The 27,784-nt window shown below is 43.2% G+C and overlaps 1 protein-coding gene across 2 annotated transcripts; it reads right to left on the reverse strand.

Annotated features, from left to right (window-relative positions):
• Positions 1 to 27,784, reverse strand: LOC110498460 (uncharacterized). Of its 2 annotated transcripts, XM_021575079.3 has the most exons (8): positions 27,286 to 27,784; positions 21,304 to 21,434; positions 20,928 to 21,092; positions 14,514 to 14,678; positions 14,041 to 14,152; positions 13,738 to 13,856; positions 2,785 to 2,896; positions 1 to 2,503 (listed from the first exon to the last, which is right to left on the reverse strand). In XM_021575079.3, the coding sequence occupies exons 1-8, from the start codon at positions 27,557 to 27,559 to the stop codon at positions 1,503 to 1,505; spliced, it is 2,079 nt and encodes a 692-aa protein (XP_021430754.1). In that variant the 5' UTR covers positions 27,560 to 27,784; the 3' UTR covers positions 1 to 1,502. The 2 variants fall into 2 exon arrangements, with proteins under 2 accessions (XP_021430754.1, XP_090066718.1); XM_090210592.1 differs by lacking the exons at positions 1 to 2,503; positions 2,785 to 2,896; positions 13,738 to 13,856; positions 14,041 to 14,152; positions 14,514 to 14,678 and adding an exon at positions 12,684 to 12,886 and having other exon boundaries at positions 19,945 to 21,092; positions 27,286 to 27,780.

The raw sequence follows: 27,784 nt of genomic DNA on the forward strand, positions 1-27,784 counted from the left end.
ATAGGCACAAAAAGTTTATTTCTCTCAAATTTTGTGCAAATATTTGTTTACATCCCTGCTAGTGAGCATTTCTCCTTTGCAATGGCATATCAAGAACCTTGTGCGTGGGACAGTAAAAGGCATCTCACACAACACAATGCCACCACTGTCTCAAGTTTTACAGGGAGCTTGCAATTCGGACTGCAGGAATGTCCACCAGAGCTGTTGCCAGAGAATTGACTGTTCGTTTCTCTACCAAAAACCTGCCTACGTCGTTTTTAAAGAGTTTGGCAGTACGTCCAACTACCCTCACAACCCGCAGACCACGTGTAAACACATGAGCCCAGGACCTCCACATCCGGCTGCTTCACCTGCGGGATGGTCTGAGACCAGCCACCTGGACAGCTGATTAAACTGTGGGTTTGCACAACTGAAGAATTTCTGCACAAACTGTCAGAAAACGTCTCAGGGAAGCTCATCTGCATGCTCGTCATCCTCACCAGGGTCTTGACCTGACTGCAGTTCGGCCTCTTAACCGACTTCAGTGGGCAAATGCTCACCTTCGATTGGCCACTGGCACCCAGGAGAAGTGTGCTCTTCATGGATTAATTCTGCTTTCAACTGTACCAGGCAGATGGTGTGGGCGAGTCTCCAATTAGGGTGTAATCAGCCAACAATGTCTCTGGATTTTCCCTCAGCAGTTTTAGTATGGTTTATAATGTTCAGAGTTTTTTTCTGCTAGTAGATCAAATGGAATATGCCAAGCTTCTGTTACTGTTGCCATTGTTCTTTTTAGAATTTGAGTATTGATGCATGTCAGTGGAGGCTGGCGGGAGGAGGTATAGGAGGACCGACTCATTGTAACGGCTGGAATGGAATAAAAGGAACGGAGTCTAACATGATTTCCATATGTTTGATACCGTTCCATATATTCCATTCCAGCCATTACAATGAGCCTGTCCTTCTATAGCTCCTCCCACCAGCCTCCACTGACATGCATGTAACGGTTTTAAATAATGCACTATTTATAATGAAAATATAATGCTATTAGTTGTGTAATTAACACTGTAGTCACCAATTACATTGTCCAGAACAATCCTACCTCTCCTTTGTGTGTGTTTTTGTTTGTTGGTTGACTTTCCAATGTCTTGTACTGTCTTTCCTTTAGAAATCCTCCAAATCAATTCCTTTTTTCTGTTGGTTTTATCCTCTATATCTCCTCCTACTTCTCTTGTCCTGATGCCCTAGTCCCTCAATCTTGCCCTTGTTGCTTCTTGCCAGATAGTCTACTAAGTCATCTTGATCATCTAGTCTTTAGAGCCAGGTTGATCATTCTCTCAAAAACAAACAATCTTCTCAAAGGAAAAACATCTACTAACATCTCCAGATGTGGAAAACACAGCACTGCATTGAAACAGCCAATCTGTTCACTAAATACCAAATAATTTAACAAAAAGAATAACATTTTACAAGGAGATCTCCCTAACTGCTGCTGCTCAGTTAGATTATGATGTCACTATACTCTATACATGGGCCGTGTGCATTTTCTGCTGGTGTATCCTGAGGCAGCTCCTCTCTGAGAATCTCTTCCCGCACTGCGTACAGGCAAACGTACTCTCTCCTGTGTGGACCTTCAGGTGCATCTTCAGCCGCTGCTGGCGGGAGAACCTCTTCTCACACTGGGTACAGCTGTATGGTTTCTCCCCTGTGTGGACCTTTTGGTGCCTCTTCAGGTTGAATGAGTGGGAAAAACTGGCCCGGCACAGGTGGCAGCTGAATGGTTTCTCCCCTGTGTGCATCCTCTGGTGCCTCTTTAGACTGGATGAGTGTGAAAAACTGGCCTGGCAAAGGTGGCAGCTGAACGGTTTCTCTCCTGTGTGTATCCTCTTGTGGATCTCCACCTGTTTGGGGAAACTGAAGGCTTTCCCACAGAATGAACACGGGTAGTGCTTCTCTTTGCCACCATATCTACTGATAGCAATACTACTACTGTGATTAGTCATCGGGCTTGTGTAGCCATTTAGTGTTGAGGCACTGGCATTGTCCGAGGTCTGGTTTAACATTAGGAGAGTGTGAGGAGGACGAAGGCCAGGGAGAGTCTGTGCTGTCGCAGGGTCCATGTTCCAGTTGATAGATCCTATAGAAGGCAGGCTGAAGGCAGCACCTGTTAGGGGGTTAACCTGAGGCACCATCAGTCTCTCTGAATCACAACTATAGGAGCAGGACGGAGCATCGCTAGCAGAGTCTGTGTCTGTTCTCTCCAGCCGCATACGGACACCTCCCCGACCCTGCAGACCAAATCTACACCTCGCCCTGGTCTCAGCCAGTCTGTTGTCATAGAGACTAAGTTTGGATGTTGCTTTGCTTTCGGCTGACTGTATCTGATTATGGTTAACAGTGTTGTTCCCTAGCCCAGAGATGAGGACACTGTCCCATCCAATGACCTCTGCTTGGCCATTGGCTGCACACGTCTGGGAATCCAAGATGGCCGCCCAGTCTCCTCTGTTATCCTCCAGCCAACCACCTGCAGGAAGAGGTTTGATTTTTTAGATTTTTTATTTGTCAATAACCTGGTCAAGTTAATTTATTATGTCTGCGTTTGTATGCAAACATAAGTTGTACTGATTTCATTTTATGAATGAAGAAGAACAAAACAATTGTCAGGTGCATTACTGTATGTAGACTATATGCATTGTTTTATGTCAGATAGTGAGAAGATCCCTCCAGCACTGATGAGGGATGAGCCTTGCATAGAAGCGATGCTACCTGTTGGAAGACAATGTGCTATATGCATTTCTCTCTTACCTTGCTCCCCCATTTTTTGTCCACTCTGCAGATCAATGCTCTCTGGTTCATCTTCTACTGTCTTTTCTTTTACCAGCAGCAGATCAGGCTTCCCATCCTCCATGTCTACTGACTGTAAGAGATACAGAGTGAGAGGATGTTGGATCAAGAAATCTGATATGAGCACCCTGCTATAGAGCATCTTCTGATTGGACAGTGAAGGAAGGCTATGAGTACTATGCAAACATGTTTGCTGATTTGATACTATGCAGAGATGTTAGTTTGCTTTGATTAGATAAGATGAGGTCTTATCTGCTATAGATTCTAAGAAATCTTTAGGCGCTGACAATCTGGATCCATATGTACTCAAGTGTGCGGCATCTATTATTGCTGGTGTAGTGACACACATTTTTAATCAAACATTTGTCGTAGGAAAGATTCCTAAATCTTGGAAAACAGCTTTTGTTTTACCACTCCTCAAGGGAGGTGATGGTAGTGAGTTGGATAATTATCAGCCCATCTCTAAGCTCTCCTGTTTGGCTAAAATTCTAGAGTCACTGGTGAATAGGCAACTACAATGTTTTTTAACTGTTAACAATACTCTTTCTAGTAATCAATCTGGCTTTAGACCTAAACACAGTACTATTACGGCCATTGTACGTGTTGTAAATGAAATTACTAATGCCCTAGATAATAGAAAGTACTGTGCCGCCTTGTTCATAGATTTATCTAAAGCTTTTGGCACTGTAGACCATGCGATACTTTTGGGTAAGCTGTCGTCAATAGGACTGGGCCTGGATGTCTGTCGTTGGTTTCATGACTATCTAAAGGATAGAAGTCAGGCTGTTAGAGTCGACGGCATCCAGTCAGAGCCATTGGAGTTGGTTAAAGGGGTCCCACAAGGTTCTATACTTGGTCAATTACTGTTCACTCTCTACATAAACAATATCGGTGATGAGATAAGAAAGTGTCAAATTCATTTATATGCTGATGACACTGTCATGTACTCTATCGCTTCAATGGCTGACCAAGCATTATCACTATTAGAAACAGATTTTAAGATATTACAAGGGTCTTTTATACAGCTGAAACTTGTTTTAAAAGCAAAGAAAACACATTTTATGATTTTTAATAGGTTCAAAAAGTTTGCTGAAAATATACTTGCACTTATGAGCTTAGATGGTTCTCGAATTAACCAGGTCTCTGCATATAAATACTTATGGATTTGGTTTGATGATGAACTGTCTTTTAAAATGCATATTGACAAACTTTTTAAACGGCTAAAAATCAAGCTAGGCTTCCTCTATAGAAACAGGACATGCTTGTCCTCTGCAAATAGAAGACAAATTGTGCAAGCTACTTTTATGTCTGTTATAGATTATGGGGATATTATTTACATGCATGCTACGTCAACAACACTTAAATCGCTGGATTCTACTTATAATTGTGCACTTAGGTTTATTACGGGTGCTAGCTACAGAACTCACCACTGTGTTTTATATCATAATGTGGGTTGGACTTCGCTGTCCGTGAGACGAGAACAACATGCTATCGTGTTTGTCTATAAAGCACTTCTGAATAAACTACCTTCTTATTTATCATCACTCATCAATATTAGAATTAGAATTCCTAAAACCAGGTCTCAAGCATGGATTACACTTGAGGCCCATGCAATTTCCACAGAGTTGGGTATGACTGCCTTTTCCTGTTACGCTCCTTGCTTATGGAATAGCCCGCAGACTAAACTTAAAACTTGAGACTCTTGTCCCCCTGTTGCTCATTTTAAATATTTATTGGAGCATTTTTATTTTTGTATTGTTTGTAACTGTTTCGGGGAATGCAAGTTCTTGTGCTGTTAGTAGAATAACCTATGTGTAAATGAAATCTATTGCTGTATTTTTTTATTATTTTTTTGTGATAGTTTTGTTTGTCTTGTGTAGTTTTTTAATCATTGTACCTAAACTGTATGTGTAAACATGTATATGCAGGGCCCAGCTGTAAAATAGACCGTGGTCTTAGTCTGTGTCCCTTGTTGAAATAAAGGTATAATAATTACTTCACAGTCTTTAATGGTTTGATTATTCAAAGGCATGGTCCCACACTTGATAACCCCTTACATTTGTTGAAATTGGCCTATATGGATAGGGCCAAATTGAAATGTTTCTAACAGAAGAACTGTACAAAGCATATGATTTACCATGGTAGCAATTGAAAGAAAACACTTTGGAGATTATATGGAAATTATAAGACCAAACGTAAGGACATAACAGTTCACCTGACACAAAATTGAATCCAAAAATGACACTGTTGATTTTATGTGCATTTTACATTTACTGTACTTTTCACAGCATTTGTCAATAACTAAATCTGAAAATACTTTGGATACATTCAGTAACATAATACAAATATTCATTGAAACGTTGGAGTAGGTGCAAGATAAGAAAAACCTATTACAAGGGTTTGAGTGAGAAGTCTAACTGGTGTCTCTCCAAGTGGCCACACACCTCTCCAAACTTTACAGTTCCTAAGTAGTTTCAATGCATTTTTATTACGCAAAGAAAAAGCCTTCAACTACACTACATGGCCAAAAGTATGTAGACACCCCTTCAAATTAGTGGATTTGGCTATTTCAACCACACCCGTTGCAGGTGTATAAAATCAAGCACGCAGCCATGCAATCTCCATACACAAACATTGGCAGTAGATTGGCATTACTGAAGAGCTCAGTGACGTTCACATGGCACCATCGTAGTATGCCACCTTTTACAACAAGCAAGTTAGTCAAATTTCTGCCCTGCTAGAGCTTCCCCGGTCAACTGTAAGTGCTGTTTGTGTTATTTACTTATGGGCTATAGGACAATAGGCAAGCAGCTTGGTGAGAAGGCAACAACTGTTGGCGCAATCTTTAGAAAATGGAAGAAGTTCAAGATGACGGTCAATCACCCTCGGTCTGGGGCTCCATATGCAAGATCTCACCTCGTGGGGCATCAATGATCATGAGGAAGGTGAGGGATCAGCCCAGAACTGCACGGCAGGACCTGGTCAATGACCTGAAGAGAGCTGGGACCACAGTCTCAAAGAAAACCATTAGTAACACACTACGCCGTCATGGATTAAAATCCTGCAGCGCACGCAAGGTCCCCCTGCTCAAGCCAGCGCATGTCCAAGCCCGTCTGTAGTTTGCCAATGACCATCTGGATGATCCAGAGGAGGAATGGGAGAAGGTCATGTGGTCATATGAGACAAAAATAGAGCTTTTTGGTCTAAACTCCACTCACCGTGTTTGGAGGAAGAAGAAAGATGAGTTCAACCCCAAGAACACCATCCCAACCGTGAAGCATGGAGGTGGAAACATCATTCTTTGGGGATGCTTTTCTGCAAAGGGGACAGGACGACTGCATCGTATTGAGGGGAGGATGGATGGGGCCATGTATCACGAGATCTTGGCCAACAACCTAATTCCCTCAGTAAGAGCATTGAAGATGGGTCGTGGCTGGGTCTTCCAGCATGACAACGACCCGAAACACACAGCCAGGGCAACTAAGGAGTGGCTCCGAAAGAAGCATCTCAAGGTCCTGGAGTGGCCTAGCCAGTCTCCAGACCTGAACCCAATAGAAAATCATTGGAGGGAGCTGAAAGTCCGTATTGCCCAGAGACAGCCCTGAAACCTGAAGGATCTGGAGGAGGTCTGTATGGAGGAGTGGGCTAAAATCCCTGCTGCAGTGTGTGCAAACCTGGTCAAGAACTACAGGAAACGTATGATCTCTGTAATTGCAAACAAAGGTTTCTGTACCAAATATTAAGTTCTGCTTTTCTGATGTATCAAATACTTATGTCATGCAATAAAATGCTAATTAATTACTTAAAAATCAAACAATGTGATTTTCTGGATTTTTGTTTTAGATTCCGTCTCTCACAGTTGAAGGGTACCTATGTTCTCCCAACCTATCCAGTTGGGAGAACAAGTATTTGATACACTGCCAATTTTTTATTTAGAATTCAAGGCACACTTAACCAGCATTCTGCAGAGATACGCCATCCCATCTGGTTTGTGCTTCGTGGGATTATCATTTGTTTTTGAACAGGACAATGACCCAACATACCTCCAGGCGGTGTAAGGGCTATTTGACCTCAACCTAATTTTTTTATTTATTTTTATTTTATTTCACCTTTATTTAACCAGGTAGGCAAGTTGAGAACAAGTTCTCATTTACAATTGCGACCTGGCCAAGATAAAGCAAAGCAGTTCGACACATACAACGACACAGAGTTACACATGGAGTAAAACAAACATACAGTCAATAATACAGTATAAACAAGTCTATATACGATGTGAGCAAATGAGGTGAGATAAGGGAGGTAAAGGCAAAAAGGCCATGGTGGCATAGTAAATACAATATAGCAAGTAAAACACTGGAATGGTAGATTTGCAATGGGAGAATGTGCAAAGTAGAAATAAAAATAATGGGGTGCAAAGGAGCAAAATAAATAAATAAATAAAATACAGTAGGGAAAGAGGTAGTTGTTTGGGCTAAATTATAGGTGGGCTATGTACAGGTGCAGTAATCTGTGAGCTGCTCTGACAGTTGGTGCTTAAAGCTAGTGAGGGAGATAAGTGTTTCCAGTTTCAGAGATTTTTGTAGTTCGTTCCAGTCATTGGCAGCAGAGAACTGGAAGGAGAGGCGGCCAAAGAAAGAATTGGTTTTGGGGGTGACTAGAGAGATATACCTGCTGGAGCGTGTGCTACAGGTGGGAGATGCAATGGTGACCAGCGAGCTGAGATAAGGGGGGACTTTACCTAGCAGGGTCTTGTAGATGACGATGAATTGAGTTGAGTTGAATGAATTGAGATGGTTAGGGATGAGTTGGACCACAGAGTGAAGGAAAAGCAGCCAACAAGTGCTCAGCACATGTGGGAACACATTCAAAACTGTTGGAAAAGCATTCCAGGTGAAGCTGGTTGAGAGAATGCCAAGAGTGTGCAAAGCTGTCATCAAGGCAAAGCGTGGCTACTTTGAACAATCTAAAATCTAAAAGATTTTTGGGTTACTACATGATTCCATACAGTTGAAGTCTACATACATTTAGGTTGGAGTCATTAAAACTTGTTTTTCAACCACTCCACAAATGTCTTGTTAACAAACTAAAGTTTTGGCAAGTTGGTTAGGACATCTACTTTGTGCATGACACAAGTAATTTTTCCAACAATTGTTTACAGACAGATTATTTCACTTATAATTCACTGTATCACAATTCCAGTGGGTCAGAAGTTTACAAACACTAAGTTGACTGTGCCTTTAAACAGCTTGGAAAATTCCAGAAATGTATGTCTGGCTTTAGAAGATTCTGATAGGCTAATTGACATCATTGGAGTCAATTGGAGGTGTACCTGTGGATGTATTTCAAGGCCTACCTTCAAACTCAGTGCCTCTTTGTTTGACATCATGAGAAAATCAAAAGAAATCAGCCAAGATCTCAGAAAAATAATTGTAGACCTCCACAAGTCTGGTTCATCATTGGGAGCAATTTCCAAACGCCTGAAGGTACCACGCTCATCTGCACAAACAATAGTAAACATAGTATAAACACCATGGGATCACGCAGCCGTCATACCGCTCAGGAAAGCGTTTTGTCTCCTAGAGATGAACGTACTTTGGTGCTATAAGTGCAAATCAATCCCAGAACAACAGCAAAGGACCTAGTGAAGATGCTGGAGGAAACAGGTACAAAAGTATTTATATCCACAGTAAAACGAGTCCTATATCGACATAACCTGAAAGGCAGCTCAGCAAGGAAGAAGCCACTGCTCCAAAACAGCCATAAAAAAGCCAGACTACGGTTTGCAACTGCACATGGGGACAAATATTGTACTTTTTGGAGAAATGTTCTCTGGTCTGATGAAACAAAAATAGAACTGTTTGGCCATAATGACCATCGTTATGTTTGGAGGAAAAGGGGAGGCTTGAAAGCCAAAGCACACCATCCCAAACGTGAAGCACGGGGGTGGCAGCATCATGTTGTGGGGGTGCTTTGCTGCAGGAGTGACTGGTGCACTTCACAAAATAGATGGCATCATGAGGCAGGAAATTATGTGGATATATTGAAGCAACATCTCAAGACATCAGTCAGGAAGTTAAAGCATGGTCGCAAATGGGTCTTCCAAATGGACAATGACCCCAAGCATACTTCCGAAGTTGTGGCAAAATGGCTTAAGGACAACAAAGTCAAGGTATTGGAGTGGTCATCACAAAGCCCTGACCTCAATCCTATAGAAAATGTGTGGGCAGAACTGAAAAAGAGTGTGCGAGCAAGGTCTTCAAACCTGACTCAGTTACGCCTCCTCTGTCAGGAGGAATGGGCCAAAATTCACCCAATTTATTGTGGGAAGCTTGTGAAAGGCTACCCCAAACGTTTGACCCAAGTTAAACAATTTAAAGGCAATGCTACCAAATACAAATTGAGTGTATGTAAACTTCTGACCCACTGATGAAAGAAATAAAAGCTGAAATTAATAATTCTCTCTACTATTATTCTGACATTTCACATTCTTAAATTACATGACATTTTGATATACTCCGCTACACGCGCCGAGCATGTGTCCTTGGTATGCAGGGTACTCGGACGACTGTTGGAGCATGACCTGTATGTCAAGGCTGAGAAATGCCTGTTCTTTCAGCAGGCCGTCTCCTTCCTAGGATATTGCATTTCCACATCAGGGGTGGAGATGGAGAGTGACCGCATTGCAGCCGTGCGTATTTGGCCGACTCTCACCACGGTAAAGGAGGTGCAGCGATTTTTAGGGTTTGCCAATTACTACCAGAGATTTATCTGGGGTTTTGGCCTGGTGGCTGCTCCCATTACCTCACTGCTGAAGGGGGGTCCCGTATGGTTACAGTGGTCGGTTGAGGCGGACAGGGCTTTTGGGCAGCTAAGAGCTCTGTTTACTTCGTGCTGGCCCATCCGGATCCCTCTCTGACGTTCATAGTGGAGGTGGACGCATCCGAGGCTGGGATAGGAACCGTGCTCTCACAGCTCTCGGGTGCGCCACCAAAACTCCGCCCCTGTGTTGTCTTCTCGAAGAAGCTCAGCCCAGCGGGGCGTAACTAAGATGTGGGGGACCGGGAGGTGTTGGCTGTGGTTAAAGCGTTGAAGGCGCGGAGACATTGGCTTGAGGGGGCTAAACACCCTTTCCTCATCTGGACTGACCACCGCAACCTGGAGTACATCCGGGCAGCGAGGAGACTGAATCCTCGTCAGGCAAGGTGGGCCATGTTCTTTACCCATTTTGTGTTTACCCTGTCCTACAGACCAGGTTCCCAGAATACGAAGGCAGACGCACTGTCCCGGCTGTATGACACAGAGGAGCGGCCCATTGATCAGACTCCCATACTCCCGGCCTCTTGCCTGGTAGCACCGGTCGTGTGGGAGTTGGACGCGGACATTGAGCAGGCGTTGCGTACAGAATCCGCTCCCCTCCAGTGTCCGGTCGGGCGTATGTATGTTCCAGTTTATCTGGCCCACAGTCACGACTTCCGCTGAAGTCGGCTCCTCTCCTTGTTCGGGTGGCGTTCGCCGATCGACGTCACCGGCTTTCTAGCCATCGCCGCTCCCTTTTTCATATGTCCATTTGTTTTGTCTTGTTCCATACACACCTGGTTTTCACTCCCCAATCAAGCTACATGTATTTAGTCCTCTGTTCCCCATCATGTCTTTGTGTGTAATTGTTCTTTGTTTATGGTGTATGTTCACGCGCGATACTTTTATAGTTTATGTTCCGTGTTTTTGGGCACTTATGTCATTTTTTTTGTGCCTATTGTTGAACGGAATAAAAGTGCTCATGTTTACTCTACTCTGCTCTCCTGCACCTGACTTCGCCTCCTTTACACCGCCATAACACATATAAAATACATATATAAATAAACAATGTCATTTTATTTTACTCTATTATTTTCTACTAACCCTACCACCCCTCCCCTTATTGGCGTAAACTAATGAACAACAACATTTTAGTTTCTACTTCCAGCTTATAAATCCAAAAAAGTGCAAGAGATACTGTTACATGTAGGTCTAAATTATTTATGGATTGTTCATTTAGAATGATAAAAAAACATTATTTTAAGAACTCCAAAGACTCCACAGCAATTGCATGTGGTGCAATAAACACTGAATTGCTGCTTTTTTCTATCATCAAGACACCTGCTGGTAACTTTAAGCTGGTTAAGACGTCTCCTAAATACTGTATCTGTCAACTAGGCATGGCTCTTATCACTAAAGACGCTTCACGCATAGCTTTTATTTTTACCCATCAGAGTAAAATGTATCTATTCTCAGCACTTATGACAAATATTCTACTCAGAGACGCTTCGTGAATACAGACCCTGATGTATACAAAATTGTCCCAATGGAAGTCTCCGAATGAAAAGTCCCATTTTGTGTTTATTAAACATAAACAAGTTTTAAATACACAAGAAAACCACACATACACGTCTCAACAATAAAAAAACGTAATGAACTTGAGAAATTTTCTCATTAACCCTTTACACTTGTGGACATTTGTCTATATAGAAAGGGCCATATTGAAATGTTTCCAACAGAATAAATATGTAAATGTATATGCATTACCATGGTAGCAGTTGAAAGAGAACACTTTGGTCTGATCATTTCCCCAGGACACAACAGTTCACCTGACAAGACTGAATCCAAACATGACACTTGATTTCACGTTCATTTTACTGGACTTTGCCACATTTGTTGATTACGAAATGGATACATTCAGTAACATGATAATAACATTGGAAAAATGGGGGGTAGGTGCAACATAAGACCAACAAACGACAAGGGTTTAAGTGAGGACTAACTGGTGACTCCAAGTGGACACACCTCTCCAAACCGTGCAGTTCCTACAAAATAATGATCTTTTATGAATCAAGGAAAGAGCCTTCAAATATAAGGCGCTTTTTGAGCTCCCCTAGCTTCGATGTTGAGGAACTGAAGCAAGCACACATCTATTTATTTAAAAATATATATATAATTACACTGCCCTCTGTTCCTACCATAACACAATTACTATCGTTGTTAAAGCAATGCAAACATCTTCCGTTATAAATCTCAATCTGGGTCAGGTGGGCATCATTTTAAATCTTATTATTTTCCCAACATGACTAGCTAAGTTACAAAACACGATCTTAGTGTATTCTTCTTTTTTGGGGTAGGCCCAAAACGACTTCCATACTTCCATTCATTGTTTTAATCAGCACCGGTTTACCTTCCGACAAGTCCTGTGACACTTATGGGGGCCGTAGAGCAAAACGGAGAACATCATGTTCGGGAGCGCCTCATCTTTCCATAGAGGGGTCATATTAGTTTGCAGGCAAAACCGTTCGGACGCTACAGACGTTTTTGTGAGAAGTGTCGTGGAATGATTGTAAACAAAAAAAGAGAGACTTTTTAGATTTCTTAAACAATCAAACTGTATTATTTCATTCCCGCAGTAATGGAGCTTGTCAACAAAAATGTGCACTTCACGTTTCACATTTGAAAACCCGTGTCATTTGCAGTATCAACGTTTGTCATGTTTGATGTACAGTGACAAGGATGACACATGTCATACCCTGGGCTGTCCTGAACAGAATGAGCATGGTTGTCGTATTGTGAGGAAAATTTGAAGTGGAACACGCACTTGAATGCACGTATGACTCCATTCTACGCGCACCAAAACGCCGATCTGTTTGTCTAAAGTGCCTTGTCAAAGCCTAACACTGTAAGATCGTATTTTAGAACTTAGCTAGTCATGTTGGAAATATAATAAGCTTTCAAATGATGCTCACCAGAACCAGATTGAAATTTATAATGGAAAGTTCTTGCATTGCTTAAATGCCTTACATGTCACGCATTGTCTAGATGCAATATTCTACCCAGAAATATTCAACACTAAAATATGTTACTCTCGGTACTCCAAATGCATATGTAGAGATTTCCTGCTGACTACAATTCAAATGAATTGTCTTTAATGCAGGGTTTGATCTAAAAGTCAGAAGCTATCGAGTGGAGTGGTTACTTTCTTTGTTATAGAGTGGAATGGTTTATCAGCTGGTGTATCCTGAGGTAGCTCTTCTCTGAGAACCTCTTCCTGCAGTGCGTAGGAGGCCTCTATCCCGTATGGAACTTCAGGTGCATCTTCAGCTGGTTCTGGCAGGAGAACTTCTTTTCACACTGGGGGCAGCTGTAGGATTACTCCCTTGTGTGGACCCTCTGGTGCCTCTTCAGGTGACCAGCCTGGGCGAAGCGCATGTGACACTGGGTACAGCTGAAGGGTTTCACCCCTGTGTGGACCCTCTGGTGCCTATTCAGGTTGGAGGAGTGGGAGAAACTAGCCTGGCAAAGGTGGCAGCTGAATGGTTTCTCCCCCGTGTGCATTCTCTGGTGGCTCTCCACCTGTTTGGGGAAACTGAAGGCTTTCCCACAGAATGAACACGGGAAGCGCTTCTCTTTGCCACCGGATCTGCTGATAGCGTTACTACTACTGTCATTTGTCAATGGGATTGTGTAGCTATTTAGTGTTGATGCACTGGCATTGTCTGTCTGGTTTAACATTAGTAGAGTGTGAGGAGGATGAAGGCCAGGGAGTGTCTGTGTTGTCGCAGGGTCCATGTTCCAGTTGATAGATCCTATTGAAGGATGGCTGAAGGCAGCACTTGTTAGGGGGTTAACCTGAGGCGCAATCAGTCTCTCTGAATCACAACTATAGGAGCAGGATGGAGCATCGCTAGCCGAGTCTGTGTTTGTTCTCTTCCGCCACATACTGACACCTCCCTGTCCCTGCAGACCAAATCTACGCCTCGCCTCGGTCTCAGCCAGTCTGTTGTCATGGAGATTAAGTTTGGTTGTTGTTTTGTGTTCGACTGTCTGTTTCTGGTTGTGGTTAACAGTGTTGTTCCCCAGCCCAGAGTTGAAGACGCTGTCCCATCCACTGACCTCCACTATGTCGCTTCTGGTCCTGGCCTGCTCGGTGATGTCGTCCCCTGGGCCCTTGGATGCACCAGTCTGAGAATCCAAGATGGCCACCCAGTCTCTGTTAGCCTCCAGCAAACCACCTGCAGGAAGCGGTTACAAAATAATTTACAAACATGGCAGAGAACTCTACATATGGAGTTTTTTGTTTGACAATCACCTGGTCAAGTTCACACATTCTAATTTGTTTAAAACAATAGCCAGGTGCATCACTATTCCCATTGAAGATGTATTACTGTATGTAGGCTATATGTATGTCTCCCTTACCTTGCTGCCCCATCTTTAGTCCACTCAGCAGGTCAGTGCTCTCTGGTCCATCTTCTATTGTCTCCTCTTTGACCAGCAGCAGATCAGGCTTCCCATCCTCCATGTCTACTGACTGTAAGAGATACAGAGTGAGAGGATGTTGGATTAAGACATCTGATATGAGCACCCTACTATGGAGCATCTTCTGATTGGGCAATGAGGGATTGCTATGAGTACGATGTAAACATGTTAGTTGAATTGATTACTTGACACTAATGGTTTGATAATTCAAAGGCATGGTCCCACACTTCACACAAAATTAATCAAGATCTGGGCCAGTATCCACAAAGAGTCTCAGAGTAGACGTGCTGATCAAGGATCAGCTCCCCACCTACATAGTCTCATTCATTATGATCAATGATCAGCTCTGAGACACTTTGTGGATACGGGCCCTGAACTAATACCATTCAGACAGTAGTTCACAGTGGGCTCACCTCAGTGAGACTGTGTGTGGTCCTGTGCTGCTCAGCTGGTTCCTCTGTGGGTTCAGGAGGAGGTGTAGTCTGGTTGTCCTCCATGACCATGGTCCCCTCAGGGTTCTCCAGACCCTCTTCACACCCCTCCTCCTTCACCAGCAGCACCTCTGGACCCTCCTCCTCCTGGAAGTGACAGGAGATACAGATTACACAGACATACACTCCCTCAGGTACGTACACATGCACAGATAATAACTTTCAACATGGAGTGTTTACTCATTCCCACTATTTTTGAGTCCTATACTGTAGTTACAGAATTACTTCATTATTGTTAAACCCATCATGGTGGACATTAATATGTTGTGGGTAGAAATAATTCAGCTATGATAAGTTCTAAGTCACCATCAGACAAACCTGACTAAACTATTTTGACGTGTACAGTAGGTGTTTGTTAGTGTGTGGGTATGTGTAGGTATTTTTAGTATATTGGTTATAAAGTGCTGTTGGGTTTATGCAGAATAGGGTGAGATCAGATGTGATGTATACTGAAGAGAGTCTTAATGAAAGCCTTAGAATGAAACGTCCCATTTTGTGTTTATTAAACATAAACAATTTGTAAATACACGATATGAAAACCACACATACACGTCTCAACAAAGAATCTGCATAATTTTTTACATTTTCCCTTTATTTAAAACAGGTTGGCAACTGCGACCTGGCCAAGATAAAGCATAGCAGTTTGACACATACAACAACACAGAGTTACACATGGAATAAACAAAACATACAGTCAATAATACAGTAGAAAAAAAGAAAACAGAAAGTCTATATACAGTGAGTGCAAATTAGGTAAGATAAGGGAGTTAAGGCAATAAATAGGCCATTGTGGCGAAGTAATTAAAATATAGCAATTAAACACTGGAATGGTAGATGTGCAGAAGATGAATGTGCAAGTAGAGATACTGGGGTGAAAAGGAGTAAGATAAATAAATACAGTGTGGGGATGAGGTAGTTGGATAGGCTGTTTACAGATGAGCTATGTACAGGTGCAGTGATCTGTGAGCTGCTCTGATAGCTGGTGCTTAAAGCTAGTGAGGGAGATATGAGTCTCCAGCTTCAGTGATTTTTGCAGTTTGTTCCAGTCATTGGCAGCAGAGAACTGGAAGGTAAGGCGGCCAAAGGAGGAATTGGCTTTGGGGTGACCAGTGAGATATACCTGCTGGTGCGCTTGCTACAAGTGGGGGCTGCTATGGTGACCAGTGAGCCGAGATAAGGCGGGGCATTACCTAGCAGAGGCTTGTAGATGAACTGGAGCCAGTGGATTTGGCGATGAGTATGAAGCGAGGGCCAGCCAACGAGAGCATACAGGTCGCAGTGGTGGGTAGTATATGGAGCTTTGGTGACAAAACGGATGGCACTGTGATAGACTGCATCCAATTTGTTGAGTAGAGTGTTGGAGGCTATTTTATAAATGACACCGCCGAAGTCGAGGATCGGTAGGATGGTCAGATTTTCAAGGGTATGTTTGACAGCATGAGTGAAGGATGCTTTGTTGCGAAATAGGAAGCCGATTCTAGATTTAATTTTGGATTGGAGATGTTTAATTTGAACCTGGAAGGAGAGTTTACAGTCTAACCAGACACCTTGGTATTTGTAGTTGTCCACATATTCTAAGCCGGAGCCGTCCAGAGTAGTAATGCTGGACGGGCGGGCAGGTGCGGGCAGTGATCGGTTGAAGAGCATGCATTTACAGTGGGGCAAAAAAGTATTTAGTCAGCCACCAATTGTTCAAGTTCTCCCACTTAAAAAGATGAGAGAGGCCTGTAATTCTCATCATAGGTACACTTTACCTTGTCAGCTCAGGGATTCAATCTTGCAACCTTACGGTAACTAGTCCAACGCTCTAACCACCTGCCTCACGAGGAGCCTGCCTGTTATGCGAATGCAGTAAGAAGCCAAGGTAAGTTGCTAGCTAGCATTAAACTTATCTTATAAAAAACAATCAATCATTCATAAATCACTAGTTACACATGGTTGATGATATTACTAGTTTATCTAGCGTGTCCTGCGTTGCATATAATCGATGCGGTGCGCATTCGTGAAAAAGGACTGTCGTTGCTCCAACGTGTACCTAACCATAAACATCAATGCCTTTCTTAAAATCAATACACAGAAGTATATATTTTTAAACCTGCATATTTAGCTAAAAGAAAGGTTAGCAGGCAATATTAACCAGGTGAAATTGTGTCACTTCTCTTACGTTCATTGCACGCAGAGTCAGGGTATATGCATCAGTTCTGGCCGCCTGGCTCATTGCGAACTAATTTGCCAGAATTTTACGTAATTATGACATAATATTGAAGGTCGTGCAATGTAACAGCAATATTTAGACTTAGGGATGCCATCCGTTAGATAAAATAAGGAACGGTTCCGTATTTCACTGAAAGAATAATATGAGTTTCCGGATTCGACCATATTAATAATGAACTAAGGCTCGTATTTCTGTGTGTTATTATATTATAATTAAGTCTATGATTTGATAGAGCAGTCTGACTGAGCGATGGTAGGCAACAGCAGGCTCGTAAGCATTCATTCAAACAGCACTTTACTGTGTTTGCCAGCAGCTCTTCGCAATGTTTCAAGCATTGCGCTGTTTATGACTTCAAGCGTAGGCTGGTGTAACCGATGTGAAATAGCTAGCTAGTTAGCGGGGTGCTCGCTAATAGCGTTTCAAACGTCACTCGCTCTGAGACTTGGAGTAGTTGTTCCCCTTGCTCTGCATGTTCTGAGCAAGGAACTGAAATGTTAGCTTTCTTACATGGCACATATTGCACTTTTACTTTCTTCTCCAACACTTTGTTTTTGCATTATTTAAACATGTTTGATTATTTATTGAGGCTAAATTGATTTTATTGATGTATTATATTAAGTTAAAATAAGTGTTAATTCAGTATTGTTGTAATTGTCATTATTACAAATACATTGTAAAAAATCGTCCGAATAATCGGTATCGGTGAGGAAAAATCATAATCCGTCGACCTCTAGTTTAAAGTCACCATTGGCCTCATGGTGAAATCCCTGAGCAGTTTCATTCTCTCTGGCAACAGAGTTAGGAAGGACGCCTGCATCTTTGTAGTGACTGGGTGTATTGATACACCATCCAAAGTGCAATTAATAACTTCACCGTGCTCAAAGGGATATGTTCAATGTACAGTATTTTTATATTTTTAACCCATCTACCAATAGCTGCTCTTCTTTGTGCGACATTGGAAAACCTCCCTGGTCTTTGTGGTTGAATCTGTGTTAGAAATTCACTGCTCGACTGAGGGACCTTACAGATAATTGCATGTGTGGTGTACAGAAACGAGGCAGTCATTCAGAAATCATGTTAAACACTATTATGGCAGACAGAGTCCATGCAACTTATTATGTGACATTTTAGCAAATGCTTACTCCTGAACTTGTTTAGGCTCGCAATAACAAAGGGGTTAAATACTTATTGACTCATGTGCAGACCAGCTGGCTGGCATGTTTACAGACATATTCAATTTCTCCATATCCCAGTCTGCTGTCCCCACATGCTTCTAGATGGCCACCATTGTTCCTGTACCCAAGAAGGCAAAGATAACTGAACTAAATGACTATCTCCCTATAGCACTCACTGCTGTCATCATGGAGTGCTTTGAGAGACTAGTCAAGGATCATATCACCTCCACCTTACCTGCCACCCCACTTCAATTTGCATACTGACCGAATAAATCCCCAGACGATGCAATCGGCATCACACTGCACACTGCCCTATCCCATCTGGACAAGAGGAATACCTATGTAAGAATCCTGTTCAGTAACTACAGCTCAGCATTCAACACTATAGTACCCTCCAAGCTCATCATTACACTTGAGGCCCTGGGTTTCAACCCCACACTGAGCAACTGGGTCCTGGACTTTCTGACAGGTTCCCCCATGTGGTGAAGGTAGGAAACAACATCTTCACTTCGCTGATCCTCAACACTGGGGCCCCACAAGGTTGTGTTCTCAGCCCCCTCCTGTACTCCCTGTTCACCCACGACTGTGTGGCCATGGACACCTCCAACTCAATCATCAAGTTTGCAGACGACACAACATTAGTGGGCTTGATTACCAACAATGATGAGAGCCTGCAGGGAGAAGGTGAGGGCCAGGAGTGTGGTGTCAGGAAAACAACCTCTCTCTCAACATAAACAATACAAAGATGATCATGGACTTCAGGAAACAGCAGAGGGAGCCCACCCCTATTCACATCGACGGGACAGTAGTGGAGAAGGTGGAAAGTTTTAAGCTCCTTGGCGTACACATCACAGACAAACTGAAATGGTCCAACTACACAGACAGTGTGGTGGAGGCGCAACAGCGCATCTTCAACCTCAGGAGGCTGAAGAAATTTGGCTTGTCACCTAAAAACCCTCACAAACTTTTTAATTGAGAGCATCCTGTCGGGCTGTATTACCGCCTGGTACAGCAACTGCACCGCCCAGAACCGCAAAGCTCTCCAGAGGGTGGAGCGGTCTGCACAACGCATCACCGGGGCCAAACTACCTGCCCTCCAGGACACCTACAGCACCCGATGTCACAGGAAGGCCAAAAAGATCATCAAGGACAAAAACCACCCAAGCCACTGCCTGTTCAACTCGCTACCATCCAGAAGGTCAGGTCAGTACAGGTGCATCAAAGCTGGAACCGAGAGACTGAAAAACAGCTTATATCTCAAGGCCATCAGACTGTTAAACAGTCATCACTAACACAGAGAGGCTGCTGCCTACATACAGACTGAAAGTCATTGGGAACTTTAATAAATTGATCACTTGCCACTTTAATAATGTTTACATATCTTACATTACTCATCTCATATGTATATACTGTATTTTATACCATCTATTACATCTTGCCTCTGCCGCTCAGTCATCGCTCATCTTCGGAACTAGGAGCACAAGCATTTCGCTACACTCGCATTTACATCTGCTAACCATGTGTATGTGACCAATAAAATGTGATTTGATCTTTCAGCTTTGAATGTTTTATTCATTAGTAAAAATGTCTAAAAACATAATTCCACTTTGACATTATGGGGTATTGTATGTAGGCCAGTGACACACAAAATGTCAATTTCAGTAATAACAAAAAATCAGACTGTAACACAACAAAATGTGGAAAACAATCAAGGGGTGTGAATTATTTCTGACATTACTGTATATCCAACAATGTCTGGGCCTTGCACTTCAACGCTCGTAGTTGTTGTAGAAATTGACCCACCGCTGCGGTTTACTTTTTGCATCTACGTCATCTCTCTGAGTGTTCCTTTAATGTAGGATCTAAACGTCAGAAGCTATCAAGTGGAATGGTTACTTTCTATGTTAAAGAGTGGAAATTGTTTTTTTGCAGGTGTATCCTGAGATATCTCCTCTCAGAGAACCTCTTTCCGCAGTGATTACAGGCGAATGGCTTTTCTCCTGTGTGGACCCTCTCGTGCCTCTTCAGGTCACCAGCCTGGGCGAAGCGCATATGACACTGGGTACAGCTGAAGGGTTTCACCCCTGTGTGGACCCTCTGGTGCCTCTTCAGGGTTCCAGCCTGGGCAAAGCGCATGTGACACTGGGTACAGCTGTAGGGTTTCTCCCCTGTGTGGACCCTCTGGTGGATCGCCACGTTCTGGGGGCAGCTGAAGCCTTTGTTACAGAACATGCAGAGGAACGATTTTTCTTTACTATTGCCTGATGTGGCTCCCCCTCCCTGAGCCTGGGCTCTAGCCCTGTCGTTTGAGTTCAATACCGGATCGAAAAGGACACAGCCTTGTAAATCTGAAGGAGCCATCGACGTGGACACTGGGTCGCGATCCCTGAAAGAGTGTAAAGGGGAGTGGGTCACAACATTTAGATTTGTCGCTAAGCTTTCACTGTAGTCTAAGAAGTCTCTGGTGTTGCCTTGCGAGTGTCCTTCTCCTAAGTGAGTCTTGTCAGCATTCCATGTCAGAGGAGTGTCGTCCTCCACTTTCACAGTCACCTCATCTACAACTAGACACTCCCCTTTCTTATCTAGGCACCCTTCAGAGTATACACTACTACTGTACCGGTTCCAGTCCCCTCTAGACAGATCAGTCTGTCTCTCTAAACCCAAGGATATGTTGCCAGGGTCCATCTTTGTAACGTAAGAACAAGACGGATCATCACCTCCGGTGTTTAACGTATCACCATCTCCATGGGAATTAACCGTCCTCTGGCTCTGGTGAAATACAGGTAAATACTCTGAGCCAGGAGCAGGAGGACAGCCCAGATTCTCCAGCACCAGTCTCTCTGGGTCTGATCTGTGGTCAGATCTTGTATGTAAGAGCCTGTGTGTTACAGTTAAAGTCTCTGTGTCGGTCTCTGACTTGAGGACGTCGTTCGCCGTTCCACTGACCTCCGTGATGCTTCGTCGGGTCCTGGGATGGGGCACAGCGGCAGCGAGGTCCTCCGTGGCTTCAGGGGGCGCTCCAGTTTGGATGTCTCTGCAGTGACGTGGGTCCTCCTCTCCTACAGACCTCTCCTGCTTGACCCCAGAACCTATAGCCTCTGCATCTGCAGCCTGACACAAGAAGAGAGGAGGTTGTTGCCGGTAACTAGTTGAATTGGATAACAATGTCGTAGGGAAGCCTCACAAGCTCCCCTATGGCAGATAAATAAGGATGTTCATGTAAGCAAGTGAATAGCTGAGGGAAGCCTTTCTGAAATAAACAGGCCACATTTGATTTACAAAGTAAAACGTTTATTTCTTTATGCAGCACTATTACACAAACCTCTATCACAATAACGTGCTGGGTTGAGGTTCCACTCTCCTCATCAACAGTGATTGGTTGGTCATCTCTCCATGTAGTGTGTTCCGCTGGCTTCATAAAGCTGCTATGGCCTCCAGTGGGATGTCCTTCACCTGAGAGAGTGATTGAGGGAAAAGAGGTGGTTAGGTTAACTACTGTTAATGCTCAATGGTATTTTGTACAATATAGACACTGTCTACAATTGACAAGGATGTAAGGTAACACTTCTCATAACTTCTTGATATACTATTTATTGATTCATTTATTATGTTCCATGCGTCACATTGTTTTCTATGAGTAAATAATAGGAATTGTGTTAAATAACGAATCTGGTTTGAATATGATAGTGTCTTTGTGCAAGATTGCTAAGTAATCGGGTGAATTATTGCATTACTATCCAAAAATTGACCAAGACCCAATTCTGGTTAACCATATATGTGGTTAACACATCAAAAATCACACGCAGAGAACAGGGCAACAGGCCCCGCAGCCTCTGCCTTCTAGTCCAGGGAATATGTGCCAAGTTTTAGTTGACAACTTAACTTTTTCATAAAAGCATAAAACTTGGCACACGTGTACAATTTGGCTCCCTTTACATTTTCTGATATGGAGGCATAACAAAAATGCCTCTTGGTGGCCATTTTCCATTCCGCCATAACCGAATAATCTATTTTGCGTTATCTTCTGAATGAAACATTAACACAGAAAAGGTGATGTCTACACCTATGTTTTGATGGTCAAGGATGACAATGACGCCATGCACTAGAGGTCCACCGATTAAATCGGAATGGCCGATTAATTAGGGCCGATTTCAAGTTTTCATAACAATTGGTAATCGGCATTTTTGGATCATAAAGATTTCCGATTATTATATAATGGTGGACTGTGTAAACCCTGTAACTTTGTGTAAATTCATGGGACACAAAGGCCTTTGATTGGTCTGGACCCAGGAACCTGGTGATTTCATGGGCACTTTATGGGTCAACTACCATTCCTCAAATTATATTTCAGAAGAGAACATTTCCATTTTGGAGCACTTTATGATCACACTCCCAGTCAAGATAACATCAAATCAAGCTCATTTTGAGATGTTCAGTTAGAGAGAAACAGAAAATCAGCAAATCCTCCCACAATGATAATTTTAAAAAAAGTATTATTATTATTAGACTTATTTATTGTCACGACACCCAAAGTCAACAGGATAAAAAAACAATAAAATCCTATATTAAATTAAGTATATAAAAGCACACTAAACATGATGACAGAATAACCAGGGAGAACACTAAACATGACGACAGACTAACCAGGGAGAACACTAAACATGACGACAGACTAACCAGGGAGAACACTAAACATGACGACAGAATAACCAGGGAGAGCACTAAACATGACGACAGAATAACCAGGGAGAGCACTAAACATGACGACAGACTAACCAGGGAGAACACTAAACATGATGACAGACTAACCAGGAAAAACACTAAACATGACGACAGACTAACCAGGGAGAACACTAAACATGATGACAGACTAACCAGGGAGAACACTAAACATCATGACAGAATAACCAGGGAGAACACTAAACATGACGACAGACTAACCAGGGAGAACACTAAACATGACGACAGACTAACCAGGGAGAACACTAAACATGATGACAGACTAACCAGGGAGAACACTAAACATGACGACAGACTAACCAGGGAGAACACTAAACATGACGACAGACTAACCAGGGAGAACACTAAACATGATGACAGACTAACCAGGGAGAGCACTAAACATGACGACAGACTAACCAGGGAGAACACTAAACATGATGACAGACTAACCAGGGAGAACACTAAACATGATGACAGAATAACCAGGGAGAACACTAAACATGACGACAGACTAACCAGGGAGAACACTAAACATGATGACAGACTAACCAGGGAGAACACTAAACATGACGACAGACTAACCAGGGAGAACACTAAACATGACGACAGACTAACCAGGGACGTGAACTTGACGGACAGATAAAAGCTCAAGACTACAGAGAATCCAGGTAAGCCTGTGTGAAGAAGTGTGTTCGTGTGGAACTGAATATGTGTATGGATCGTGAGGTAGACATGGAGAGGGAGTTCCAGAGTTGGGGAGCTGCAGTGCTAAAAGCCAGGTCTCCCGTGGAGCGGAGCCTGGTGCGAGGGAGGTGGAGGAGGCCGGTGTCAGAGGAGCGCAGTGAACAGGTGGGAGTGAAGGGGTGCAGGAGGTCAGTAAGGTATGTGGGCGCCAGTCCATTGAGTGCTTTGTGGGTGAGCATGAGCAATTTGAAGATGATCCTGTATTGAACTGGGAGCCAGTGGAGTTCGATGAGGGTGGGGTGATGGGGTCTCAAGGGCTGGTGTGTGTGTGAGGACTCGCGCAGCCTCATTTAAAAAAAAAAAAAAATGTTTTATACATGTTGAAGTCTGTCCAGTGTATTGGTGGGGACTCCGTAGTGAATGGCGCTGCAGTAGTCCAGGCGTGATAAAACAAACGTGTGAATGAGGGTTTCAGCAGTGGGCTCGGTGAGAGAGGGTCTGAGTCGTAAGATGTTTTTCAGATGGAAGAAGGCTGACTTGGTGACGTTCAATTTACCACTAGGGCACTTAGAAAGTTCTGGAGTATATTTTCGTTCCAACCTCCATTGTATCCTTAGTCCTCAGAAAGTACATCCTCATTCATATTGTTGTTGTTCTAGCTAGCAATGTCCTCGATAACTCTAGTTTTTTTGTTGTCAAATCAGTGTGCAGGAAGGGACGCAGCCACCCCCGGGGCAGAAATGCACACAGTGCTGCAAGCTGTATCACTGTCCTCTGTGGGCCTCTAAATTCCTTATGGCCACCGACTGAAGCAAACTAAACCTGCATTTAAATGCTCACCTCGGTAGAGCAATTCAATATAACAGTTGGTCAATAATATTTGTCACTAGTGTTCATTCATTTTGATCTGGAGTTAATGTATTCTGCATTTTGTGTTTGTTCCCAAAGGATGTTGCATCGACAGGTGCAACCTTGGTTTCAGGGTGCAGGCTCACTTCCATTGTTTTTGCGACTTTGTTTTTGAATAAGAATCAGTTCCTCCATCTCCCCACCGGGGGAGAGGCTGGGACACCACCCACCGGGGGAGAGGCTGGGACACCACCCACCGGGGGAGAGGCTGGGACACCACCCACCGGGGGAGAGGCTGGGACACCACCCACAGGGGGAGAGGCTGGTACACCACCCACCGGGGGAGAGGCTGAGACACCACACACCAGGTCACACAACGGGGGAGAGGCTGGGACACCACCCACCGGGGGAGAGGCTGAGACACCACACACCAGGTCACACAACGGGGGAGAGGCTGGGACACCACCCACCGGGGGAGAGGCTGAGACACCACACACCAGGTCACACAACGGGGGAGAGGCTGGGACACCACCCACCGGGGGAGAGGCTGGGACACCACCCACCGGGGGAGAGGCTGGGACACCACCCACCGGGGGAGAGGCTGGGACATCACCTACCGTGGGAGAGGCTGGGACACCACACACCGGGGGAGAGGCTGGGACACCACACACCGGGGGAGAGGCTGGGACACCACACACCGGGGGAGAGGCTGGGACACCACACAACGGGGGAGAGGCTGGGACACCACACAACGGGGGAGAGGCTGGGACATCAAATAATCTCCCGGTGGGTATGTGTCATATAAAAACAGGCAAACGGTAGTACGCCCCAAATGTAACATGAAAGAAAACAGGAAAAAGCTATCCAAGCACGTATTAAGTAAGCACTCAGGTGTTCACCATGGGGATGTCACCTCAACTTCAAACCTGCCCAGCCAGTTCCTGGATCCAGCAGAGGCAAATGGAGTATTTGCTGTTGTCAAAACAATGCACGGTTCAAGTGTGCTTTTTCACAAACAGAGAAAGGAGGAGGCATATGAAGTGTACTGCGAGTCACCTCAATGCCAGTCTAACCATGAACTAGCACAACGATCAAGTGTTATTTTCTTTCAAATAGTTAGTGGACTATTGTACATCTACAGCGGAAAGAGAAAACATGAGGGAAGATGTTTTGTCGGAGATGCTAGGAAATAAATGGATTGGAGACCAGATGTCTGAGTGCCTGAAGCTCCTATGTCTGGCTATGGCTCAGTCTGTTTTGTCTGTTGAGACCACAGCCCGTGTGCCTAAATTCAAACATTATGTTTCTGTCTTTGAAACAACCACTTCTTATTATGAGTGTGGCTACACAACTTCAATGACAGTGTTCTGCTCAGTCTCCATGTGTGTCTCTTATTGAAGAGGTTACTTCAGGTGATGACTTAGTCTTTTTATTTGAACAGTCACTACATGTGCATATGAATGTGTTTTTGCAACCATCTGTGAACATGGCTATGAGGTTATTTATTGATGTACTTCTCCCCATACACTATCATTTTCTGATTACTATCATTTAGACCCATTCTGCAGTCATTGACCGTCTGGAAAACTGGAACAATGTGAAGTATCTCTCGCTTCCCTAATAAAAAAAAAAGAGACTATATTATACTCTACTACTAGTGTTTTTGTGTACTGAAGTCTGGAAAAACACAACAGTGAATACTGTAGTATTTACTGTAAAGTCTTGTATTAATACTTTAGTGAAAGAAAACTGTAGTATATACTATCGTAAGTGTTTTTGCGGATTGTTGTATACTGTAGTATTTACTGTAGTGTTTTTGTTTTTATTATCTTTGACATGAGGAAACCTGCTGGAGAAATACTAAAAGAGCTAATTTTCCAGACCTGTAGGTAGGATTGGTGTCTGAACAGATAAAAGAAAGAGTAGGAGCTCTTTTCTATTACCTTCATGGAACACTATGTTCTATATTTGGCATGTACAGTGGGGCAAAAAAGTATTTAGTCAGCCATCAATTGTGCAAGTTCTCCCACTTAAAACAATGAGAGAGGCCTGTAATTAGTGTCAGATATAGCGAGGGAAGAAAAGAGAAGAGGGATTCTAACATCTCTGTCATGTATCATATCTTTTTGATGAAAAAGACGAGTGTATTTTAACAAATGGACATTAGGGTTAACCTATGCATATTCATACTGTAAGATCTTTTTAATAGAAAAGTGTGGTATGTTTGTCATTGCGTTAAGGAGCCTGATACGTTGTCAGTATGTGACTGTTTTCTGATGAGTTTGATTTTGTTTTAGTGGGGCTGAACGGAAAACCTCACTTTTAATATAGGTTTAACATTTCAGCCCTACCTCGGGCCTTTAAAACCACCAGACTGGCATGTTTGTAGCTATAACCTGTTATCATCTTTAAATATAAATATTTACATATGCAGAAACTGGTTTCAAACTTTTTCTCATATGAACACAATTTTCAACACTGCAAGATAAATAAAATTGCTAAAATTGTTATGTCATATCATACCACTGTTCTTAATTACCAAATGATTGATAATTGAACGTCCTCCTCCATTTATCAAGAATTCAGATACGTTTCCACTGAGTTAATTTTAAAGTGTTCGCTATTCTATAACATGTTTTTGTAATTATTTTCAGTACCTCAAAACAGATTATTTTGGACATACATATCATTGTAGTTTTCTTTTCATCCATTTTGGAAAATGTATTGCATAAATATACATGTTTGTGATCAAACGCGATTGTATCCAGAGTTAATCGTGTGTTTTTTTTTAATGAATGTGTTTTCTACATCTATTGTCATAAAATACGAATTCAGGGGGGAGGAAAATCATCCTTAATCCCTACAAGTAGATGGCGATAGTATTGATTTTGTTGACAGACTAGTTTAAGACGCAGGTTATACCGCAGGGCTGCAGATGGATAGTATTGAAATGTTCAGGGCCACAATTTGTACAAGTGTTGCAAATTATATGCTTTATGAAACAGTGAACATCATTTTCATTTCGCCTGGACTATTCTGCAAAATGTACCTCTTGCCATTCCTCTGTATCGGTCGAGGATCTTGACACTTTTGGAACTGGCGAGGACCCGCTCTCGCATTGTCCTCTCTGCGCGCTCCCGTGCCACCTTCATTTCCAGTAGTTTCCTCCGTAATGCCCTGTTTTCTTTCTGGCTTTGAGTTATTTCCAAACGAAACACTGCATAGTCGTCGTCTACGAGTTTACAGATCTCTGACACGGCTGCATTCGCTAGCACCTCCATGATGGAGGCTATCTGAGTGTGAAAAACCATACAGTTAGCCATTGTTAGCTAACCCTTAGCAGCTAGCGTTACCTAGATAACACCTATCAAGTCCTGTCTCTAACGCGAAATAAAGACTGCACGGGTTAAGTATGTGATGCTGTGCAGTTAAACGAGTCATATTTAGAGTTCCATCGTGTCAACAAAAAGTATAAATATCAAATAACTGTAACGTGGAAATGATCTTGGTCACTGTTTACTTCCGTTTACACTGAGGTGAAAGGACGT

This window comes from Oncorhynchus mykiss, chromosome 19 (genome assembly GCF_057628025.1).
Source record: "Oncorhynchus mykiss isolate SJ-2025 chromosome 19, ASM5762802v1, whole genome shotgun sequence".
NCBI classification, from domain to species: Eukaryota; Metazoa; Chordata; class Actinopteri; order Salmoniformes; family Salmonidae; genus Oncorhynchus; species Oncorhynchus mykiss.

Excerpts from the sequence above, each read along its gene's own strand:
- LOC110498460 (XM_021575079.3), bottom strand. The coding sequence starts at position 27,559 with ATGGCTAACTGTATGGTTTTTCACACTCAGATAGCCTCCATCATGGAG. Across the intron at positions 13,857-14,040 it reads ACTAAAGATGGGGCAGCAAG|GTGGTTTGCTGGAGGCTAAC; the intron begins GTAAGGGAGACA and ends CGCTTCCTGCAG. Across the intron at positions 2,897-13,737 it reads CCAGAAGCGACATAGTGGAG|TCAGTAGACATGGAGGATGG; the intron begins GTCAGTGGATGG and ends TATCTCTTACAG.